This window comes from Leguminivora glycinivorella, chromosome 1 (genome assembly GCF_023078275.1).
Source record: "Leguminivora glycinivorella isolate SPB_JAAS2020 chromosome 1, LegGlyc_1.1, whole genome shotgun sequence".
Taxonomy (NCBI): domain Eukaryota; kingdom Metazoa; phylum Arthropoda; class Insecta; order Lepidoptera; family Tortricidae; genus Leguminivora; species Leguminivora glycinivorella.
The window spans coordinates 5,469,067-5,494,287 of NC_062971.1; the positions used below are offsets into that span (position 1 = coordinate 5,469,067).

The 25,221-nt window shown below is 38.8% G+C and overlaps 3 protein-coding genes across 3 annotated transcripts in view; 2 read left to right on the top strand and 1 right to left on the bottom strand.

Moving 5' to 3' along the window:
* The window catches only part of LOC125231948, a 31,558-nt gene extending 20,702 nt beyond the window's left edge, over positions 1-10,856 (top strand). Inside the window, exon 3 of the mRNA XM_048137558.1 lies at positions 10,032-10,856. Within this exon, the coding sequence (XP_047993515.1) occupies positions 10,032-10,717 (686 nt within the window). The 3' untranslated portion in view covers positions 10,718-10,856. The remainder of the gene's footprint in view (positions 1-10,031) is intronic.
* A 4,941-nt stretch (positions 10,857-15,797) lies between these two features.
* Positions 15,798-18,635, bottom strand: LOC125233288. Its single transcript, XM_048139249.1, has 3 exons — positions 18,627-18,635; positions 17,620-17,791; positions 15,798-17,309 (listed from the first exon to the last, which is right to left on the bottom strand). Exons 1-3 carry the CDS (start codon positions 18,633-18,635, stop codon positions 16,045-16,047), a joined length of 1,446 nt encoding a protein of 481 aa, XP_047995206.1. The 3' UTR covers positions 15,798-16,044.
* A 134-nt stretch (positions 18,636-18,769) lies between these two features.
* Positions 18,770-25,221, top strand: part of LOC125224821 (FHIP family protein AGAP011705) — a 63,313-nt gene continuing 56,861 nt past the window's right edge. Inside the window, 3 exon segments of the mRNA XM_048128298.1 lie at positions 18,770-19,032; positions 21,421-21,587; positions 22,765-22,949. Of these exon segments, the coding sequence (XP_047984255.1) occupies positions 21,447-21,587; positions 22,765-22,949 (326 nt within the window). The 5' untranslated portion in view covers positions 18,770-19,032; positions 21,421-21,446.

Below are 25,221 nucleotides of genomic sequence, written 5' to 3' on the forward strand. Positions count from 1 at the left end.
TTACCTTTCTAAAATAACATTTTAATGTATTTAAACATGTAATATTTCAGAAATAAAAGCATTTCTTAAAGTGCATAAAAGTATCTATGAATTTTAAAAATCCAACTTTTATCACAAATATCACAAAGACAGTTATATCCAAATGTCAGAACAGTCCCAATAATTCGTTTTCATTTGATTGTCTTAAAGGTCACCGCACATTGTCCAGTTCGTCATTAGGGCTCATTTGGAGTTTAGAACGGATAAACCATTAGGAGATACATTAGACTTTTGGCTCGTGAATCGATTATTATCAACAATGAGAAATAGGTATTTCGATTAGTTTTCATTGCTTAAATTATGTTATCCTTGTAATTTTACTTAGAACAAGGTAATTTTCGGTCTAACGAGATTCACATCCCTCAAATTCGATTCAATAGTCTATACGCAACTGGTTAATTCGGGTAATGTACAATGTACAATGTACATGACTAATGTACTCTAGCCTACAGTTGTAGCGATTATGCGTGTTAATTTTGTATGCTTAATTAAAAAAAAAAAAAGTAAAATCTCCTTATTTCAGACCAAAGTCCATACAGTGAGGAATACACTTTAAATTAATCAGAACGATAAAGTTTTAGGACTATGAAAATCATTCTAGAACTTTGGAAAAATATTTTTTATGATGCAAAGTCAAGAGTATAATAGTATTAATACTTAGTCAAAGGAAGTAAGCCCTTCATTAAAATTTGTAACGCCTCGCCTAATTATAAACTTTTATTAATAGATAATGGCGGGATATTATTCTCTAAAATAATAAACATCATTTCCGTCGTCGTAGCCTTCAGAGACACTAAATACAATCGAGTGTTTGTCACTATTAACAACTACATACTCGTATCATCATTAAATGTAAATTATTTATATATAACTAGGTGAAAAACTAGGTTCAGGTATTACATATTGCATTAAATCACGGTTTCTTTCATCCGAATTGTATGCCAAAAACATACTGTGTCTTGTAAATTAATTATTTAACACCTACTTAGAGCCGAATTGGGATGACGACTACATAAAAAAAATGGGATTCTATTTAGTCCGTCAGTTTGATCGTCTAAAAATACTGAACACATATTTTACGCTTTATCTAATTAATGAAAAAATACAAAGATACAGGGCATCAAAGTTCCGTAGTGGGGGCTTGACGTCACGCGAAACTTCAAGGCACTGTACCGTCGTCATTTTTCGTTTACCAGAAAAAAGAAAAAATACGTGTCCAAAATTTTTTGATTATTTAACTGACGGACTAAATAGTTTTTTTAGTCGTGTTCCCAATTGAAATTTCCTTCTTTCACCATTTTGAAGTCATTTGTAAAAATGTCACTTTTGTGTATAGGTAGGTTCCTTTACACTAAATCATAAAGCTAAACATTTAATCACACAATTATGTACAATTCCGCACAATTTACAAGCAGGCTTATCCTCGTGACCAATTTGAGCACCAACAAATAACATGACGCTCTGCACTTCTGAACTGCCGAGTTTCATAATCATTTGTACTGCAAATGATCAGTCCCTATGCATATACTCATACTTAACTTGATGATTGGACGTTAAAAAGGAATGTTAGATGCAGTTTTACTTCTTGATTTGATATTGATTCATCTCCCCTTATAAGGTGTAGGTACCTATTCGTTTATTAAGAGTAAATACATAATATTAATCATACGGTGTAACACACTTGTTGATTGAAAGCAAATCATACATCTCTGACATAGTAGATAATCAAGGAGATAGAAGCCTGTTATGTCTAATTAAAGCGCATATATTACGTGAAACCTACACCTATTCCCAGCCCTATCTCACTTCCCATTGCACACCATTTACAAAATCAGACTTACACAACAATGACATAAATGTAGCGGCAGAACATCTTCGCACGTTATCAAAGTACTTCCAACCCTTTTCAGCTACCAACCGCAGTCACCAATTAAAACTGATCTTTATATCCTAATGACTAGAGACATAGGAAATCAGATCTGGTTTGATGGCAACTGCAGAATTAAGGTTGCAGTGTTTGAAACCTGGCTTCCTAGTTTTGTTGGAGTAATTCGTGACGATTCAGCACGAGACGCCTTCAGCGAGATAATTTGAAATGCTGTATGTTTAATTAATTTTAAATATACTTAAGCCTTTTTTAAATAATGCGTGGTTTTCGTGTAGTGGCGGTTTGGATTGTTCTAAGGTGGAACGTTTCCCCATAATGTCTGAAATAGGTAAACAGGCTTTTCCTATAATAAAGCTAGCTTATATGCGCGTAGACATGAAATATATTTTCCTCCTCATTAGGACAATTTCATTACTCTGTACTTGGTATCTAAAATAAAATTTAAATCGAAAGGATAACTGATGTACTTAATCCTAGTGATAAATTTGAGATCCCGATAGGTTCGGGATCTCAAATTTACCTAGTTTTAATATGCATTTAAGTACCTAAGTAAGAAAATATAAAATTAATCGATAAACTTAACTCCACAAATCTTGCGAAATTCTCTAAAACCTGCTCAATAATTATTAGGCTATGGAATGGGTAACCTACCTGTGCAAATTTTAGTCCATTTGCAATGCTAGTTACTATTACAGGTATCATCCTTCACAAGATCGACTCCAATGATTCAAGTCACCTTATTAATTTTAATGATTTTCCGAACCGGCATTCTAGGCGTTAAGAAACTAAATAACATATCTCCCTTGCCCTGAGCTAGAATCATTATAGTTTGCCAAACCAAAACCGCCTTTAGATCTCTCAGATAGAAACTATAAAAGTTATTAAAGATTCACACTTAAGTTGTATTTCGTCACCAACAAGAAATCGGTGAAAATCACTACCTTAGTACGTTCTTCGAATGATCTTAATGTTGCAGTGCCTTTAGATAATTGAGTATCTTGATATCGATCATTATACATATTTCTCAACTCGTCCCAGTGTTGTATGGATGTAAATTGTAAACTGTTATCGTCCATTTAAATGATGGCGTTAGTTTGCCTTTGACCCTGACCCGATGTGCGAAGTATTTGGAGTATAACAGTGGAAACAATGCCAAAACGACCAATGATGACCCTTTCACAATAGTGAGATACAAGAACAATTAATGATCTTACGCAAAAATATATAGGTGGTTTAATTGTTCAAAATGATATAAACAATGGAGGCGTGCATTGAAAACATTACTTAAACAACATTTTTATAGCTTATTGAATATTGAAGAACATTGGATTACTTAATCACCACCACTTGATATCTATAGTGTGTCTAATGATTTTTTGACGGATTCAGATTAGACATTCTTAATTTATCTTGCTCTCATAATTTTCTTCAAAATGGTAAACCAATTTGAAACCATAAAGTCAGCCCAAGATAAGTTTGCAACGATTTTGATAGCCCTGCCTCTGTAAGTGAAGTGTTACCTTGGGTTGATTTTATACCTATCCTATAACTTTTAAATATTTTAAAATCAGCGTTGGATTCTTATATTCTTAGAATGAAGGAAGAGGCCCTTAGAGTATTGTAATAACGCACTTAGTAGCTTGCGGTAATGAAGATCTGTGTAAGACACGCGAGGAGGTCAATTTGACAAATTGTTCCTCGCCAAGGGCATGTCAAAACCGTTCAGACACATCCGTCTAAATTTTATAATTATCAAAGTGTATGTGTATCATAAAAAAATGTAAGAAAGTCAAGATAATAATGATGTTACATTTACATGGAAAAATGAGCTTGCCAAATTGCGTCAATTCATTTGGCGTTATGAATGAATTCTCGAAGTGATTTGTCATTATCGTTATTAGGTAGGTACACAACTGCCATAGAAGACGGCGCCATCAATAGATCGTCCGTAGTTCGCATTCAAGTGTGTTGTTAATAACCAATAGAACCACACCTGACGAAAATATATAAATAAAACATGCAATTTTATTGGCATTAACGCCACAGCCTTCGCTACATCCCTTCCCTGGTGAAGTCTAGTCTTGCAAAGGTTCCTTCTAAATAAATTTATAACAAGTGTAAGGGCCACTTGCACCAACGTAAATGGAGGGTTGGTGCAAGTGGCCCTAATAGGGCTAACTTAATGGGTAGACAGAACACATTAAAGGGGTAAACAGAACACGTGAAAGTATTCAGGTTTCAGTGCCACTCTTGGCAAACAAGGGGTTCAGAAAACAACAATTGTGAAATTGTGACATTGCAGTGACAGGTTGCCGCCTTTCGACTACGTCACAAATTAAATTAAACGGGTCATTTACTGCCTTGGGTGAGTTCAAGTTCCTCTTTTCAATAAAATTCCAGTGTAGTATAAATGGTCATAGTAGGTAATTCATCATTACCACGACATTGCACAACAGCCAATGTCAAGTTTCCCAAGCTGGGAGAACCATCTAATCGCTCCCAGCTTTGCTGTCACGTGAGGCCGGACCGAATTGCAGGCTAAACACTGTTTATCTGGCTGCATCTATGTTGCATGCTATTTTATAATGATCTTAAATTTTTGTAACCCCAGCGTACGGACAAATCTAAGTAGGTATTATGTAAATGCCTCGTCTCCCCGCTTTTAAGTAGTACCTACCTGCAAGAGTACAGTTTGGGTCGATCAGCTTTGGTTTTTCCAAGTATTTCTCGACCTATCGTATAATAATTTCCTAAATGGCTAATCAATTTGCATTTTACATAATTTTAGAAATTGCTAGATACTTTTCACGCACATCAGACAGACACATCAAATAGAAGAGAAGACGAACGCAAGCCCGCTGAATAAAGTGCTTTACACAGTCCGTAATGAGTCTTGCTTCACTGACAACTATTCTATTTGCCCACGCGAAACTACCATCACCATCCCGTCTGATCCTATCAGTTAATAGAATCATTTGCAAGATAAAGAACTTACCCAATTTTTTTAGCCAAATTAGGCGATCTGTTCTACAATATAAAGCATTTCCGTGCGATGTGTAAATTACATAAAAGAATGACCCTATATCTACCTAAATCTAGATCTAGTTTAAGATACAAAGGGGTATCACTATAAACGATACTATACTTATTTGGTAATGTAATTCGCCATCGGCATTTCTTAATTTGGATAGCTCGATCTAGGTAAATGCAAATTATCATAAACGCCTCTTTACGAAATCTGGGTCAGAGGATTGGTGGGAATCAAAACTGTGGCGCCTTAAAATATTGTACGTGTCTAAGTTATTGTTTTTTAATTTGCATAAAGTATTCAAGGGCAGAAACGTAAAGACAAAAGTCGCACACCTGCAGTTTTAATTAATATTGTGTAGTTTTTAATAAAAACTTTATTTTACTGTAATTATTGTCAATTAGGTAGGTTTCAAAACCAAGTCACGAAAATACCAATTCATGAAAAGTCCTTAGGCAATATTGCATTGAACTGATGATTGAATGCAGCAAATTGGGGCGTATCAACCGGCCTAGTCTAGCCGAAGTAAAATTCGTTGACGCTTCATGGTGACCGAAACGCAGTCTGGCTCTATCACGCCACTACAGAAGAGGGAGAGCCAGCTACAATACGCTTAACGAAGCGTGACGTTGGCTCTGTACCCAGGCTATATCATTAGTACAATTAATGATGAGCTGGTTCCCCGCAGCTTCGCTGATTCCCGGCGTTTGCGAAACACTCTCACGCGATGCCATCTCATTCATTCTATTGTCCAGAGAACACTTTTCAAAAATCTACATTCAACTTTACTACCCTTTCGTTACGGTTGATTATTCTAAAGACTTTACAGTCAAATACACTGTGGTGCTATTGTCCAAGATTAAGTGGCAAAGGAATTTGAATTTTACATTAAAGTAGTTTTGATTTAATGTTGTTTGTCCGCTGATGCAGTACACGTGGTTGCGAGCATGTTGCGAGGTCGGTGTGTAAAAATCATGCGTCTGAGTCTGAGAAACAATCTCCTTTGCTTTAGAGTCTCGAGGTACGGAAACGTACTTATTTGACTGTACATGTTCTTAAAATGAATTCATATGGTATGATAATATTAAGAAAATTATAAGTATGTAGTAAATATGACACGAATCAAATCTATAAATCCATCCAATCCATCCATGCAGCACGATGACTGACAGAAATATCCCAACATACGGAAATGGCATTAAATAATTTTTAAGAAAAAAACCGCCGCCTTTGGGGTTCTGGTGAAAGCTAAAGTTACTTGCGAATGTTGGATTATGAAGAAATGTGTAGGTATTTTTTAAAACGGCTTTTAATACTTTAATTATTTGATGGCAACACAAATGAATATACGTATACCGTTAAGGTTTGAGGAGTTTCCTCAATTCCTCATGAATCCGATTATAAGAAATCGAAGCTTGACAAACTTTGAGTCAATATTCTTAACAAACATAACTAAATAAATGTCACTGTTCTGAACTTAAATGCATGCTATTCTTATAAAATACCAAAGTTACTATAAATGTGCCGTTTAGATTGAAGGAGTTCCATTCTGATCTTCATCAGCAGTTCCACTGCACCAAATGTCACTGTTCTGGACGTAAGTGCATGCTGTTCTTATAAAAATACCAAAGTCACTATAAGCGTGCCGTTCAGATTTGAGGAGTTCCGTTCTGACCATCATCAGCAGTTCCACTCCACCAAATGTCACTGTTCCGTACGTAAATGCATGCTGTTCCTTAAAAAACAGAAAAATCACCATATGTGTGCCTTTCAGATTTGAGGAGTTCCCTCGATTTCTCCAGGATCCCATCATCAGAACTGGGTTCTGAGAAAAAGGGGACCAATCTGTATGCATATACATTCGATCAAAAAAAATTTTTCAAAATCGGTCCAGTAACGACGGGGATATCGAGGAACAAACATTAAAAAAAAATACAGACGAATTGAGAACCACCTTCCTTTGAGATATTTGAGGCGGCGGTTAAAAACAGAAACGTCCTAATCATTGGCACATATTAATACGATTATCTTATGATAGAAAATAACCAAGGAAACGCATTATTATGTTCTTACTGATTTAAACTTTCACGATTATTACACATCATTATTTTTAAAATCGGGACTTAATCGCGTATAACTACATATTAAACTGACCTCCAACGTTTCAAGGACGGCGTTGTCCCCGTGGTCTCGGAGAAGACTGGCTTGAAATGACATCAACACCTTCTGACAGCCGCGCGAGTTTTTCGAACTACCCGCACTTGGTTTTGATTATCAACTTGAACTGTTTGCGCACTAGGGATGTTACTCTGTCGACATACAACACTGACGATATTTGATTTAACGACTGTCGATATTATTTTCGGCTTACACTTATTAATGACAGGATTCCATGTGGATGAGATCCTAAAACCTTCGTCCCGATTGAAATTGCGATGTTTTTTGATTTCAATGGCTTCACGCACTTTTCTACTGTAGAAATGGCGTTCCGTGGAAAGGACTTTAGGGTCATGTAGTTCGATCCAGTGGTTTGGCCCTGACTCTAACAAATGTTCAGCCACGGCAGACTTGTTGACCTGACGATTTTTCACAGCCGCGATGTGCTCCTTTACCCTTTCTTCTATGGTGCGCTTAGTTTCTCCAATGTAGGAGCTACCACAACTGCAATCAATTTTATAAACGCCAGGTGATTGAAACGGTATAACGTCCTTAGGTGATCTTAGGCTTCCTGCAACTTTGGATAATGGCGTGTACACCGTCTTTATAGAGTACTTTCCAAGTACTGTACCAACCTTATCCGTCACACCTTTAACATACGGCAGAAATGCCGGTTGTCTGGACACCTCAGGACGTTTCCCCCTTGCCTTCCGTCTAGGTTGCCACTTTTTATTCTTGTACCCGTTCCTTCTAAGCACCTCCTGAATATGTGACAACTCATCCTTCATATATTCAGGGTCACATAGATCATACGCTCTATTCACCAGCGATGAGACAACTGACTGCAGGTGGCGCGGGTGGTGGTGAGAAAGGGCATTCAAATACCTGTCAGTGTGCGTAGGCTTTCTGTAAACAGTGTGAGTTAGGGTTCCGTCCATTCGACCAATCACTTTCACGTCTAAGAATGGCAAACTGCGCTGTGATTCTAATTCGTACGTAAACTTAGTCCTTGGATGAATAGAATTAAGATATTGGAGAAGTTGCTCCACCTCCTGCTTACCACCCTTCATAATACAGAAAACATCATCCACATATCGCTTCCACAACTTCACTGCCCAAGGCTGCAGATCTACACTGGCCTCGATATGCTCCATCCAGATGTTTGCCAGAACCGGTGCCACAGGACTACCCATGGCAACCCCATCAATCTGGAGGTAATGTTTTCCGCGATACAAAAAGTAGCTCCCTTCCAAGCAGTTCCTCAGCAGCACCATTATTGTCTCCGACATGCCACTATCGCTCAGTTTCCTTCTGACAACTTCTAGACATTCTTTAACGGGAACATTGGTGAAAAGTGACTCCACATCAAAACTCACCATTATCTCATCTGGTTCCAGCGTTACTTCTTTGAGGATGTCTATAAAGTGACGAGAGTCCTTCACGAAAGACGACGTACCACCCACAAGCGGCTGCAACACCGATCCAACATGCTTTGCAAGATCGTAAGTGGGAGAAGAAATCTGACTCACGATAGGCCGCAACGGCACGTTTGTCTTATGTACTTTTGGCAAACCATACAACTTAGGCGGTAGCACAATCTTCGGTTTGTACAAACGATTGAAAACGTCTTCCTCGAAAATCTCTCTGCAGTCTCTGATGACAGCCCTAATGCGACGAGTAACCCTAGCAGTAGGGTTGTACGAAACAGGTTTGTACACAAGATCGTCATCCAGCAAGTGTCAAGTGTCAGTGTTGTATGTCGACAGAGTAACATCCCTAGTGCGCAAACAGTTCAAGTTGATAATCAAAACCAAGTGCGGGTAGTTCGAAAAACTCGCGCGGCTGTCAGAAGGTGTTGATGTCATTTCAAGCCAGTCTTCTCCGAGACCACGGGGACAACGCCGTCCTTGAAACGTTGGAGGTCAGTTTAATATGTAGTATGTTTTTTTACTGTTATCCAACAGAGATGGGAAGGTGAAATTTTATTTATCATATAAATTAATTTACCTACTTACGCTCTCTAGCCTAGAATCTAGCGTAATGGCAATAGATACAGGCCATTTAAATACTAACTCAGAAATTACGACTAATATACGAGCGGAAACAATTAAACAACTATATTAGACAAATATGCAGACGATCTTATTGTTACATTAAGCACAATGGCCATATTAAAGTTCAGGTGTCGGCAAAAACGTGCGATTCAGAAACGCATTGTAGGCGAGGACTAATTCGTGGGAGATTATGACAATGTTTTAATTGTGCGGGTACTGGGTACTGTTTAACTTTAATATTTTTAGATCAAGGCTTTGGTCAAAAATGTTAATGATGTGCATGTTTAGAGTTGAGATAATTATTCGGTGTTCTTAATGCACACAAGTACACTTGTCCAGCGCAAGGACTTTATTTAAAAATGAATTTGTAATTCTACGCATAGATGTAAATAAGAAAAGTTCAGACGAACACTGTTTAGTGCTTTTTTTGGTGTTTGATTGAATCCCTGATATTGTTAACTGAATTAATGGAAACGTCACTAAGATTTGGTTGTAATAATACCTAACTAAATTGTCACAACAGTATATGACAAAAGTATAGGCAAATTAATTAATAAAATTATTCATCATGACTGACTTTAAAATCTCTACAATACGATATACGATACATACTTTAACAGTAACACCTACTCGTAATTCACTCTTTCATATGTATAAATGTCTCGCGCGTATAATTTACTAAGATTGCCATCTTATGACTTTGCACATGACCCTATACATTCTTAAATAATATTACATTGTTCCCTGCTAGATGAAGAGATTTTGCTTTATGTCCTGACAAAACGTGTCTTTTTACCGGCCCATTGAACCTAGACTGTGAATTGAATGAACCTATTGTGCTTAAATCTATTTTTTCTTGTTACAGCCTTACTGGCAGTTACATTGGCTCAGAGCGGCTACGAATACAACAAACCAAACCAACCATTCGGACAGGGAACTACACCTAACCGCCCCGGCTTCCCTGGAGCCGGCGGGACATCCGGTGGCTCTGGCTACCCCAGCTCCCCGACTGCACCATCATCCCCCAGTGGACCTCAACAGGACGGATACCCCAGCACTGCAGGCTTCACCAGGCTTCTTCTGGATCTCCTAGCTACCCTACTGGTCCTAGTCAAGGCTTTCCAGGCTCAAGCCAACGACCGGGACAACCTGGGCAGTCCAGACCGCAAGGAGGTTCCGGATTTCAACCCACTTTCCCATCTGGGCCACAGAACGTTCCGGGACAGCCCGGCGCGGGACCCTCTGGATCCGGTTTCGGCTCTGATACTGGCGCCTACGAGGGTGGAGACTACTCTGCTATCCCCGGTGAACCAGACAGGGACTACCCCATCCTTACCGAGATCCCTCAGACGTCCTTCAGATGCGATGCTCAAGCTTATCCGGGGTACTACGCCGATGTCGAGGCCCGCTGTCAAGTGTTCCACGTGTGCGCCAACAACAGAACTTATGATTTCCTCTGCCCCAACGGAACCATCTTCTCCCAGCAAGTCTTCGTCTGCGTCTGGTGGAATCAGTTCGACTGCAACTCCGCTCCTGGTCTATACGAGCTGAACGCCAATCTCTACCAAGAATCTCCAAGACCTGGTTCTGCTCAACAAGACTACGCTCCCCAAGGTCCTTCAGCTTCGTACCCTGGTAGCACTGGTCCTCAAGGTCCATCCTCATCTTACCCTGGCAGCAACACCCCTCAAGGTCCCTCAGCATCTTACCCTGGTAGCACTGGTCCTCAAGGTCCTTCATCTTATCCAGCGGGCAACGCTCCGCAAGGCACACCATCCTACCCCGGCAGCACTCCTCAAAGGCCTTCCTCGTCATTTCCCGGTACCCCGCAAGGGCCTTCGCCGATATACCCTGGTAGTTCTGGACCACAAGGCCCTTCGTCCTCTTATCCCGGGAGCACGGGTCCATCTTCTGGTTTCCCAGGCTCTAGCAGTCCGCAGGGATCCACGTCATCCTACCCAGGATCGCAAACTCCGTCGGGTTACCCTGGCTCTTCTACTGGAACCTTCCAAGGGTATCCCTCGGGGGCACCTACTGGTCCTAGCTTCCCTACCGGTGGTAAACACCGGGAGACCACAGGGTCCCTCGAATGACAACTACCCACAACCACCCAACAGAGAGTACCTGCCACCAAGAAATTGAGCTATCCCGATCTATTTAGTAATAACAGAGTACATATCTAGATAGAAAGACTTGGAGATGTTTAGTTACTTTATGTAGTCGCGTTGTGAAAACTACGTAAGTAGTAGTTGCCATAATGTTGTATTTGTAGCCAGCCAGTATTCTGAAGATTAACGTCTTTTGACACGTATCTACATAGATATTTGTACGAATAATATGTATTGAGTAAATGTGTCAGGGCATTAAAGTTAGACAAACGATAAAGTTGGTGCTGCCTAATGTGTTAGTTTAAGTTTAGTATTATAAGAACCTTTATATGATAAGTAATAATATAAGTTTCCTTTTCACCAAAATCTTATATACCTATTTAGTTTCTTTGTATCCTAAACTAACAATTTTCTTCTCTTTTAACTCTCGTTTGTTAAATAAATTGTACCTTAGTAACCAAACGGCGCAACTTTTGCTGTGCCTTAACAAAAGTTACCAAATCTAGTGTTCGTAGATATAAGATAATCATTAGGTATTCGTTAGTAGACAATAACCGGCATTAAAGTAATATGAACACTACTTTATGTGGGTATATCCTGTTCAGAAACTTGTAATTCTTTGTGTCTTTTCACAGCGTTTATTGATTCTTTATCACACTTTTAACCCGTTTTTTTCACCCGTATAATTATAAGTTTTATGAAAAAATAATAGTATTAATAATCTGTCTAAATATATATCCATCCAACCGACTTTGAACAGACCTAGCGTAGGTACCTACTTAAGGTCCCGCCGAGGCTAGTAAAACTACATAGGTAGGTATTATCTAATTACTAGATTTATTATGAAATAATGTATTTGTACCGATACAATAGTACCTACTTCAGAAATACAATAAAATATATTGTGAGCATTTAGTGTTTTTTTTTCAAGTCTTTGGTTAATAAGTATTTCATAATAGTCTCTATGTTAGTGATTAGGTACTAAACTGCATACACCCGAGAAGAAATTCAAAGGTGTTGAGAGATGGCATGCGTAGTTCGTATCGTACTGGGCTGCATACAGCTTGACCCAATCTAAGATTGCCAATGATAATGGTAATTTTAGTTCTACGTGTAAAACTATATAAACTCAAAAACATACGGATCGTACCCTCCGTATACTGTAAGCATTCAGTATACACCTACGGGAGTACTGTTACCTAGTACCAAAGAGGATCGAGTATTATAGAGAGATACTATCAAAGTAAAATCGGTTATCATAGTGCATGGACTGCCATCTCTCGACACAAACTTAAAACTTTTGAACGTCAGTTTTGACAATTTGGCCCATATTGTTAGCTTGATATTTTTTTCATTCCAACCCCAACGTGTGATATATTGTTGGATATATGTCAAATATTAATATTAGCGCCATCTAGCCGAGCGTACCCAAAGGTGTAACGCCATCTAGGCCACCGTACCTTTTTCTCTAGGGCTTTGAGGTAAGTTTCTTTCTTAGACTTTATCCGTCTATATGGAGTTATATATGTCTTTGCTAGTACCTACTAAATGTCTACAGTTGTCTCTGTAGAAATCCTATCAACAGCTCAAGCTAAAAGCTCGCACAAAGCCGGGATGCGGTTACCAACGAAATTTAAACACCGCAAACAGCGCAAACTTCTATTAGTTATCAAGACTAAGACTGAATATTCACTGCTGCGTCTATTATGTGGTTGGAAGATAGATTTAGAAGCACCAAGGATGTTATTACCATTGTTTGAACACCGTGCATCAGTTGGCTTTCTATGTCGATTTTGTGGTACATAATATGTACCTATATGTAGCTCCCAACTCGTATATATAGGTAGGTACAGTCTAGTTCATAAATAAGTGTACATTTTTTTCACCTTGTTGCAATTAATTGAGGTGAAGAAATGTACACATATTTATGAACTCGACTGTACTAATTCAAGCACGTATATATAGAAAGTCTAAGGGGGGGGTCCGGGTCATGAACTCAACCGGATAAAAAGAGGTCTCGAACATTTAATTAATAATGATGCAAAATAAAAGACACTACTTCGTTATAAAACTTTTCTTATTATTTTTCTTCTTAAAATTAGTTGATTGACAATATCATTAGCGTTTATTATTACGGCAGCTATTTCCCTATGGATAGACATAAGGGCTAGCCCCGTGAGGCGCTCTTGTCCCGTCCTATTACGCAAAAATGTTTTTAACCTTTTTAAGGTTGAAAAATAGATGAGCGGAGAAACATTTTAGGCGATATGTTAGATAGTGCCTTATCCCTAAATATCTGGCTTTCACAGCCTTTGTCAAAAGAGGCTGAGAAAATATTTACGTATTTTAAAAAATATCTCGCACTAAGATCTGAGCGTTAGGTAGGTACACATGTGAAATCTCCTATGAGGCTGGCATCGTCACCACGAGTGTACGGAAGCCTCTATAAAATAAAAGATTAAAAAAAAAAGGTTGAAAAAGTTCTTTCAGCAGTTGCTGTTGATACTGGCAAAGTGGCCAGTTTCAATAGCAACTTTCTGATCGAAGGAAAGAAATTTGGATCACACTGGTCGATGGCCCCAATAGGGCATCATCCATATATTACGTCACAGTGTAAGGGGGGGGGAGGGGTCATACTAAATGTGACAATCCCTGTTAAAGGGATACAAAAAAGCGTGACATAGGGGAGGGGTCCAAAAACCTGAAATTTGGTGTGACGTAATATGTGGATGATCCCTAGCAGGTCTAGGTTTTTTTTCAGGCTCCAGGGTTGACCAATGACTCGGATCTAACTCGGATATCAAATGTTCCAAGAAAGGATAATATACGTTTCGCCGGTAGTATATCTCCGCAGTTTCCCCTGGAACATTATTGCGATGGGTTTGGCGACCAGTTGTACGAGGTGCCACTAGTTCACCGGCAGGGCTTAAATTGTCGGCGCCCTTGGGAAGAAGAATCACTACGCAGGAAAATAAATCGCGAGCGTAGCGAGCGCGAAATTTTTTCATAGTAATGCCGTAATCTGAAGATTAACGCAATACAAAATTTATGGATTTCATCAGACAGAGTGCGAAAGGGACAAATGGTTAAACTTTCGTAGTCGCACCCTAGTATAGTTACGTGTGGCTGAACGTGAATATCATCTACATAAAATAACAAACAAATTGGGGCACTAAAGTGGCCAAGTCAGGAAAGCAGATTCGGAATTTGTCCTAACTAAAAGAGCAGATAATTATAAATAGTAAGCGCGATTTTTTTTCCTATTGACTCGATTAATTAAGACAACCCGCCAGCGGCGAATCCGCGAACTTTCAAGCTTTTATCGTCTGCATCTGCACTCTGCAGAGCTGCGGTCTTTGACATATTTTGGAGTATTTTGACTTCACAGGGCGCCTATGTTCCCGACTTTTAGGCCTTATATTTCGCCATCTCTATTATTTTTATATTAATGCTTAAGAGTTAATTAAGAGATTAACTGCGGACTCGATCGTCACCGTCGGGACGCCCATTTCGGTATTTTGCCACTAAGTGATCTGAGTGCTTTGAAATTCGCTCACCATCTGCTGCGACTCACAAAATTGCGCCTCCCTGAGACGTTTTGCGTCTTTGGCTTTATGAGGAACTCCGCTTTGGACTATCGGGTAGACTCATATTTTTGCATTTGGATAGCGACGTAACTTTGCCATTCCTTTTACGGCGCCCTAGCAACAGCGCCCTTATGAATGGCAATATGGTGCAACTTTCCACTTAATCTGAATTACAAATCTAGATTTTCAATAGGTGGATTAATTTCCGAATCGTCTCGCCATTTTGTGATATGTGCGCGCCCACGCAACGTATAATTATTGGTATGGATTTTTCCATATTCTCGATTTTGGCGCCCCCTTACCATGTGGCGCCTAGAGCGGCCGCTCCACTCGCTCTACCCTTAATCCGGCCCTGCCTAAGGGGGGGGTTTGAACCCCCTGAACCCCCCCCTTATATACGTCCTTGTGTACTATACGTAATGTACCGTACCGTGGACTATTTTGTCATTGAGAGATTATTTGAAGGGGTGTCCTAGAATCAATCTAGCATAATTTAGAGAAGTATGCCACAAGGGCACTATATCTACCATAGGTATATTATTTTCGGCGATTTGCGAGCGAGTTCAAAGTGAGACCAGCGCGCAGCGATTAGGTATTTATATTATTAAAGATACAATAAAAATTGAAACGTGAGGATAAAAGGATAGACGAAAAGCGACAGACAATGATAGCTTATCACATTATAGATTTATAAACAAAGTTAGCTAAGTACATATTAAATAAAAACCAATACTCGTAACATTTACTTACTTACTTGCCCAATGGGGGCCGATGCCGCTTAAATATATTTTAGTTTTCTTTAATGTAAATAATCTATAATATAGGGTATATATGTCAGGTATGTCACCATATCAAAACTCAGGAGAAAGAATAATGACAGTTTATTATTTTCATCGATGTTTTGACTTATTTTTGACTGAAGAATGTACCTAATACTCATTGGGCCTGATTTAAGGTCGGGTATATATCAACGTATACATATTTTTACATCTCAGGCAACGAGCAAGACAAAATTTCTAAACGAACAAATATTTTAAATAAACTGTAAGTTGGTAAAGAAGTTGTTACAATACTTGAGGGGTATTGAAATATTTAAGCTAGGATAGTAAACACTACAATAAATCCTATTAAGTTTACATTCAGAACTATATCAAGTAATATTTAAAGTACGTATAAGTACGTATTAGGGCAGAACTACACTAGAGGTCGTAGCATTTCTAAAACTTGACTCTCGTCGTGATTTTGATGAGGATTTTCGTTTCTTTTTGAAAGCCAAAGCCTCATTATTAAGCATAGCCAGATACATCTCAATCTTGCTATATTCCTCGCAGCTAACAGGCAAATTGTTTCCTTCTAGAACAATCCTCAGCAAACCCGTGCGTGTCAGAGCTCTTGCTTGATCCTTTTGATATATTAAGACATCGATAATTTTTGACAAAACTGTGTAATCCAAACAATTGTATCCAAGATTCAGCGAGCACAAGATCAAGTTCCCAATAGAATAGGAACAGCCGTTTTTAAATATTGTATTCGAAGGATCAGAAAAATCATCTACCACCACTTTTTCATCAATTAAATTCACATTTATCTTTGAATTAATTGAAGAATTTTTCAGAAAAGGTTTGGCTTTGTTATCCTTTCCATTATCAGTGCTCAAATTAGTATTAGTACTTGTTGGGGATTTTGGTATATCTGCTTTCCTATTGTAAAAATCTCTCCTCCTGCGAATTCTTTCCTTAATTTCATCTGCAGTAAAAGGGAATTCTGATAAAGGTTCCAAAAGATATCCAGCACCCACATTTGTAATACCATTGCCACATAAATTCAAATGCATAATGTGACGATTGGTCCTCAGTGAATTTCCTAACGCCTGAGCGCCTACATCGGTTATTAAATTGCAAGACAAGTTGAGCATACGGAGATTTCTAGATGCGGGACCATTGCACTGCAGGCGTTCAGCCATTATCTTGCACACGGTATCATTGATTTTACACTTACTTAGAGAAAGACATTTTAGCGACGATGCTTGGTCTAATAGGACATAGTAAGTCCCTTGCGGCACAAAAGTATTATCAAGGCATATGTCGGTTAAATTTGAAAATTGCAACATTTTCACTATTTCAGCAATGTCGCTGGAGTGTACACCTTTTCCTTGGCAGGTAAATTTATTGAGCCGGGTATGATAGGGAAGTAAGAGTGAGATGACATTAGTAAGCTGTCGGTTTATCGGAAATGTACTGGCGTTAATAGCAATTTCTATGGCATGGCCGGCTCGGCTGTAAACTATCGTCAATGGTATGGCGTTTTCTACGGTAACGAGGGATGTGTTTGTAGGTACCGTTTTTAGCAGCGTGGGATAGGATTCGGTCCGGCGAACAGACACGGTGGACACTCGTGAAACGCGCGAACTAGTACTCAATAATCTGTTCCGACCGCGAGGATGTTCCTCTGAAAAATTAAATACATATTACGCAAGAGAAGTCCGAAGTGGTAGCTTTTTGTTTATCTTTACCGTTACATATACTTACATGGGTAGAAGGCATGGGGATGGGTACCACCACCACTTCGGACTTCTCTTCGGACTAGGACTGATTTAAACAAAAAGCTACCACTTCGGACTTCTCTTCGGACTAGGACTGATACGTAAAAAATGACTAGTATGTACTAGTCATTTTTTACGTATCATTCCTAGTCCTAGAGTGGGCAATGTCACTTCCCAGTTTCTCCGAAGAAAAGTTTCAAAAACATGTTCACTAACCTTGCTGCACTCTTCTAACCACCACGGTTAGTTCCGACTGCAATTTGGCAAACATCCACGGTATGTAACGGTCCAGCTCCAATGGTGTGGGTTCAGTAGTCTTCTTGTGAGGACTAGGGCTTCTTGCAGCTGGCGACCTTGATTTTGCTTTACGAGGACGTCTTTCCATTATCTGAAAAATACATAATATACCTAATAATGATTTCATTAATACGATTAATCTAGTGACATCTTGCGGACTTGAAGCATACCTAAAGCTACTTCTAAATTGCCATAAAAATAGGTACGGCAATACCAAGGTATAACCAAGGACGATATCCATAAGTAGGTACTAATATTATAAATGGGAAAGTGTGTGTGTCTGTTTGTTTGTCCATCTTTGACGGCAAATCGGATCTACGAATTGACGTGATTTTTTAAGTAGCGATGCGATAGGTGAAGGGATGGAGAGTGACTTAGGCTACTTTTTGTACCTATCCGCAATTGTCGAATTTAACGCGAGCGAAGCCGCTGGCAAAAGCTAGTAATATATATAAATTATCCTGAGTATAACCAAGTATGTATAACTATGTTTCAAAGTGGTATTCATTAATCGTTTTCAGTAGCTAAATACAAAGAGGATAGAGTGTTTATACATAATTATAATTAAGTCTTTGGTAAATGCAAAGTACCTACGCGTACGTGGGTAGTACAGTTATGTAGCTAATTAAACAAACAACTTACGAAGCTTAATTGCGACTTAAGTCTTAAATAATAGAAATTTAGAAACACTATAGGATAATATTATAAACCTTGCTATAAACTTTGCAATAATTACAGACATTTTCAGTCCATACCACATAGTTTTTAGTTTTATTTGAATTTTTTAAATAACCTCAAGTGATACAGGTGGCGCCATCTAGAAAATGATGTACGAACTGTCAGGCTGCCAGTCCTACTACAAACCCTAGTGAGTATTATATTCTTTGCTACAAACCTTCAAACACTTTATGTTGTAAATAACATACATTCACCATTGTTATACAAATTTAATAAAATTCATGTGTAATAATGTAAATAATATTATACCTATTTCAGAAATTTCTCTTCTCTATTGGCAAGTCTCGTTTTACATGGCAACATGTGTAATCAAAATATCTAATCTGTGAAGTGCTGTCATGGGCTGATGTGTATTTTGTTGCATTCCTTTTTTCTACGAATTGTAGATATTTATCGTTTTGCATATTTTTAAATGAAACTCCACATTAAACAATTGGATAGTGTTTGCTATTGCGTCAGTGTTGTTAAACAGTGGTGGGAACGAGCCACCTTGTAGTGGCGGGTGACATAATTTTCGTATTGCGTATCATGTAGTTATTGTGGTTTATTTTGTGGCTTGCTGCATCTATTTTCGACTCGAGAATCGTCCCTAAGGTTTGTATATTTATGTCATTTACGCTGTGTCCGCTCAGCGGGTACGTAATATTTTTTAAATGTATCTAAAAACAGTGTTTAAAGTTTTAGGTAAAGACAACTCTGTAATGTCAAGGTTCACAAGTAATGCTTACCCTTGATGTATATTTAATCTCATACATATAACATGAAATTCTGTTATAAATTCTTGTTTTCTGTCGGGAAAAATATGAATGTTTTTATGAATCTTCGTACATAGCTCCAAAAGACATCTAAAACTTTCTTTGAATGTTCTTAATATAATTGTCATAGAATTTAAACTTTATTTGCTTCATTTTTGTGTAAACTTTATTTTTTTTAATACTTAACACTAAGGTAAGGTTTGGAATGTGCATATGAATTTCCCCATGGTTTTGCGGCAGCATTGTTATTGTGTTCACACAGATCTGATTTCCCCTCTATTGTACAGATAGTGAAAGTGGACTGTGTAATTATGATTTATTTCGCAATTCATTAGCCTGTTGGTGATATGGTTTTCCTGTCCAGTGTGTACAGTCAACAACACAGCTGTGAATACAAAGTGCCAAAAATATGTAACACCTTTAATGTACAAGCAATAAAGTTCTGTATACATATTTTTGGCACTTTGTCTGTGTTCACAGCTGTGTTGTTGACTGTACTGTGCAAATTACACTGATAAACACATTTGTAATGTTGTTATAACAAAAATAGCTAATTGAGTAATGATAACACTTAAGCAAATTTCTTTCATGCACTGTATTGTCTATGATCTTGACCATCAGTCATTTTAGTTATTATTAAGAGGTGTCAAAAGCTAAAAGTTTGCCTTAGGTAATAGGCAGTGCTACAATATTTTAAAAATAATTCTGAAGTACTTATTGGAAATGTGATCCCTTCATGGGGCATAATTTATATTAACAGTCTCTTCAATCATTTTCTGTTTATACTATGTTGCAGTTGCTAATTATTTTATAATAAATATTAATTTATTTCCACATTTCACTATTTTATTTATAGGATGTAAAATTATCAAAAATTTTGTATTTAATAGTGACTAGATCAGGTGTAGGTAATTCAATTTTCCAGTTATTTTTTTATCAAAAATGTCAAAGCCATCCACAGTTCATCCTGTAAGTGAGACAGAAAAAGTTATCTCTTTAATCTTATTTTGTAATGTGACTTTGACTATGTAGAGATCTTTTCTATTAACATATTTAGACTTAAATAGATTTTTGTCAATAGGTATGAATATAATAAACAATGATTCAACAACAATTCTAAAAATTACTTAATGTCAAGAAAATGCTTACTCATGATTTCATTTATGATTGCATCTCGATCATAAATGTAGATTGTTAAGGATTAATAAAGAAAAGTAGAAATACTGATAATCATACATCGGGGTTTTCGGAGCGGGAATGTTTGACCTTATCCAAAGAGTAGCTATTTACTTAAAAACAGATTGTACTTTAGCTTTGGCCGCAAGTATCCGCAAAAGTCAAGCAGCTTCACAGCTGCTTGACTTTTTAGTATGTGTGTTGTGTCTGTGTATTTTTATATTTTATTGTAAATTATGAGTTGTGTTACTTGAAATAAATAAATTTTAATTTAATTTAGCAGGTTTCTACCGAATGAATAATTGATTGAAAAATAAATAAAGATTAATCATACATATTATAGGTACATATTTTATAATGGCCATTCATTATCAACCTCTTCAGTTAAGTCTATTCATTTATAAGAAAATGCTTCATAGTTTATTCTGAAAATCGTGTCAACTATTAAATTTACAGCAGGTAATTAATTAAAGTTATTTTTATTGTTACCTTATAAGCAGATAAAACAGAGATCGGATTTTTGTGCGTCATCTCATACTAAAAGTCATTAAAATGACGTAAGTCACTAAGAATGTCGCAAATCCGTTCGATCTCTGCTTATAAGTTGTAAGACTTTTACGGAAATTAAAATAAAACTTTGTCAGAGATTGTATACAACACGCAGAGAGGTAGTTATTCATTAGGCAGAATATGATATTTTCTTAGACTAACATATGTGTTTATCTCTACTCTTTCTCAAATCATTCCCGCTCCGAAAACCCCGATGTATGCTGATAATATACATCAATAAGGCAGTAAACATGTAGGTGTGTGAAATCAGTAACAGAACTGATCACCACTGCAATTTATGGCAACCCAAGAAGTGCTAAGACAGAATACAGTGATTCCTTTGAAATCCTACCTATTATCGTTTTCACTTTGAGGATTCTACATAATATCTGTGAAAAGACTTATTAAATCCTCAACCAACTTCATTCTCAGTATAAGAGTCACACTCATGTTGAATGTGACTTTACACATAGATTGTAACTAAAAGGTTAACTCGTAACAGCAGGAGCCCAAATGACGTGATCCAAAATGAGCTGGCTGCGGACCCCGGTGTTCGCGCGGCAGCTCTCGCGGAGCCTCGACCCGAGGCACGACTACGAGCCGCAAGCCTGCTACAGTTCCTTCTGCAAGCACTGGCAGCAGGCTCATGAGATCATCCTCAAGTCGCAGGTGACTACGGTTCATATTGTATTGACACTCTCGCGAAGCCTGGACCCGAGGCATGACTACGAGCCACAAGCCTGCTACAGTTCCTTCTGCAAGCACTGGCAGCAGGCTCATGAGATCATCCTCAAGTCGCAGGTGACTACGGTTCATATTGTATTGACACTCGCGGAGCCTCGACCCGAGGCACAACTACAAGCCGCAAGCCTGCTACAGTTCCTTCTGCAAGCACTGGCAGCAGGCTCATGAGATCATACTCAAGTCGCAGGTGACTACGGTTCATATTGTATTGACACTCTCGCGAAGCCTCGACCCGAGGCATGACTACGAGCCACAAGCCTGCTACAGTTCCTTCTGCAAGCACTGGCAGCAGGCTCATGAGATCATCCTCAAGTCGCAGGTGACTACGGTTCATATTGTATTGACACTCGCGGAGCCTCGACCCGAGGCACGACTACGAGCCGCAAGCCTGTTACAGTTCCTTCTGCAAGCACTGGCAGCAGGCTCATGAGATCATACTCAAGTCGCAGGTGAATATGGTATTACTTTAATAAAAGGAACTTTTTTGTAAGGACTTTTGTGTTGGAAATGCTTGGTCTGGTACTGAGTTTGTATGGTTAGAACCAATCCTGATCCCAATATTGTAGGGATTTGTATAAAAGCCACTCCCTACTGGCGCTCCATCTACCGCACGACAACGGTAACTAACTCAAGGACAGGCAATAACAAAACTACTATAGGTACAGTCAACCAAGCTGAATCCTAGGCCACTGTAGAACCCTTTCACAGTAAAAGTCAAACTGACTTTTATCCATACTAATATTATAAATGGGAAAGTGTGTGTGTCTGTTTGTTTGGCCGTCTTTCACGGCAAAATGGAGCGACGAATTGAATTGAGATAGTTGAAGGGATGGAGAGTGACATAGGCTACTTTTTGTCTCGTTCTAACGCGAGCGAAGCCGCGGGCAAAAGCTAGTAGCAAATAAAGCACGGTGTCAATACGACAGGGTTCTAGAGTGGCCTAGTATTCCAATTGGTTGACTGTACTTGGGTTAGATCAATCAAATCTATAGTTCGGACCTTTCTAAAATCGGGCGGGCAATATTCGTGCATCTTAAATTTGTAGCACTTTAAGCTATTCTTATTCGATTTTGTAGATTTCTAACCCGAATCTTTGTTACAGCCACGCCAACTTCACGATGACGTGCTGGCCGTCGCCAATCACTTAGAACAACTAGCAACCCTGCTGGAACTAGAAGCGAGAGCACGAGAGACCAACACAGTGGCCACATCAGGGGCGTGTCTTGAGCATTTACTGTCGGAGAACCTTCTGGACAAACTGTATGAATGGGGAAACTCTACTGGCATGTAAGTACTTATTTCTTAGCGGTCTAGCTGAACTAAGTGTAAGCTGTCGGGTAAACATCTAAACGCATAAACAAAAGACGCGCGCTGGCAGCGGCATCCCTACCGGCCAGATTGCCAGCACGCGCGCAGCATTGAGTTTAATAGTTCTGTCCCCTGCACTAAGAGTCGATTGCACCTTATCAAATCATGCATCTGCCATCGTTAACGAGTTCGCAAGAATTGTACACAAGATTTTATTTAGTTGGCTGCTACTCAGTGTTATGGTGAGTACGACTGGCCCTATCTGTGCGACTGTTCGTTACAACTGTAGGTATAGTCATGCAAAAATATGAGTCTATTCGATAGTCCAAAGCGGAGCTCCTCATAAAGCCAAAGGCGCAAAAACGACTCACAGAGGCGCAATTTTGTGAGTCACAGCCGTTACAGGAGATGATGAGCGAACTTCAAAGGACTATAAGATTCCGAAGGGCACTTAGTGGCAAACTACCGAAATGGGCATCCCGACGGTGACGATCGAGTTCGCGGTTAAAGTCTTAATTATAACTCTGTATTATAGAAGTAATAGTGATGGCGAAATATAAGGCCTAAAAGTCGGGAACACAGGCGCCCTGTGAAGTCAAAATACCCCAAAATATGCCAAAGACCGCAGCTCTGCAGTTGATAAAAGCTTGGAAGCTCGCTGCTTCCCGGCTAGCGAGTTGAGTCTTAATAAATTGTGTCAATAGGAAAAAAATCGCGCTCGCTCCGCTCGCGCTTACTATTTATGTCGTTGTCTTTTAGTTACTTAGGAAAAATTCCGCTCTCGCGTTTTGATTTCAGGTATATTCTATACAAACACTGAGTCATCGCAACTACACATACATAATTTGCATGTCGTCGTTCAAACCTTTGTTATCAAGGAAGTTTATAAAATTAGGGTGTGAAAACCGGTATGCTTAAGTGGGTTTCTGAAGTCCTAAAAGATACCAAACCCTTAACGCCAACCGCAAATGAGTCACTGAGTTCAAGCTCTGATCAATCCGATTACCTGTCATATAGGAATGTTCGTATTCGTATTAATAGTTTAGAGTAGATATTATATCCTTAAGATCCTAGTGCAAATGCATGCAAACTAGGACAAGTTTGAAATTAAACTACTCGACTCGATACTTTTATTTCTAATAAGTGACGATTCCTGGAAATGTAATCAACAACGTTCCAGTCTGCTATGTTAATAAGAGTCATAGTTCATATCATCGTTACATATACATATATATCCGCTATATCATGAGTCAGTCGCTGTAATATTTATCGCGAATATTCGTAATTTGTTCGAAGTTGCATTGCAGTTTAAACTTTAGGCATACTTAACCTCTTAATGTTCGATAACATATTATGTTATCGGGACAAGTGAATACCCAGTGACGGCAGTGACCCAGTAGGCCTTAGCACATGATTGTCGCGAGAGTATGTCGCCGCCAGATATACATGCTGGCGACTGTATAAAAATGCGATTCTTTTATTTTATTTCATCATCATTCTGGTAAAATACATTTTCGATATTTGACCTTCCTTCTTCGGTTGTGACAAATATAATATGGTCTGCCTAAGGCAGCGTTCCCACTTAAGCGTCGCGTGTCTCGGGGCGCGCAAAGGACGTCCGCGCCACGCCGCCTGAATGTAATTCAAAAAACGTCTCCTCAGTACATTTTGTATAGGAAGGACGTAAGACGCGCCGCCAAGCGGCGCGGCGCGCGCCACGCCGCCGCCACGCCACCTGGGGCATGTCTTACGTCCTTCCTATACAAAATGGTCACTTTAGTAAAAACTGGTGCCTACGCCAAATCTTGGGATTACTTGTCAAGGCGGATCCAAGGCTCCCATGAGCCGTGGCGAATGCCGGGATAACGCAAGGAGGATGATGACTTATGCTCCATTTAGACGGATCGAACTGTCCCTTCTTAAATAGAATTAAAGGCCTTCTTCCAAGCAAAGACATATGTAACTCCGTATAGACGGATAAAGTCTAAGAAAAAAACGTACCTCAAAGCCATAGAGAAAAAGGTACGGTGGCCTAGATGGCGTTACACCTTTGGGGATCGCTCGGCTAGATGGCTCTAATATTAATATTTGACATTTTAACACATATTATCAAGAGCTAGGAATATGGACCAAATTGTCAAAACTGAGGTTCAAAAGTTTGTGTCGAGAGATGGCTGTCTATGTGATTTTACTATGACAGTAACTCTCTATAATACTCGATCCTCTTTGATAGAAGTAAAGGCCTTCTTCC

Bases quoted from the DNA above. Each gene is read 5' to 3' on its own strand.
- LOC125233288 (XM_048139249.1), bottom strand. The intron at 17,310-17,619 runs GTTAGTGAACAT...TTAATTTTTCAG, and splicing joins GGTTAGAAGAGTGCAGCAAG to AGGAACATCCTCGCGGTCGG.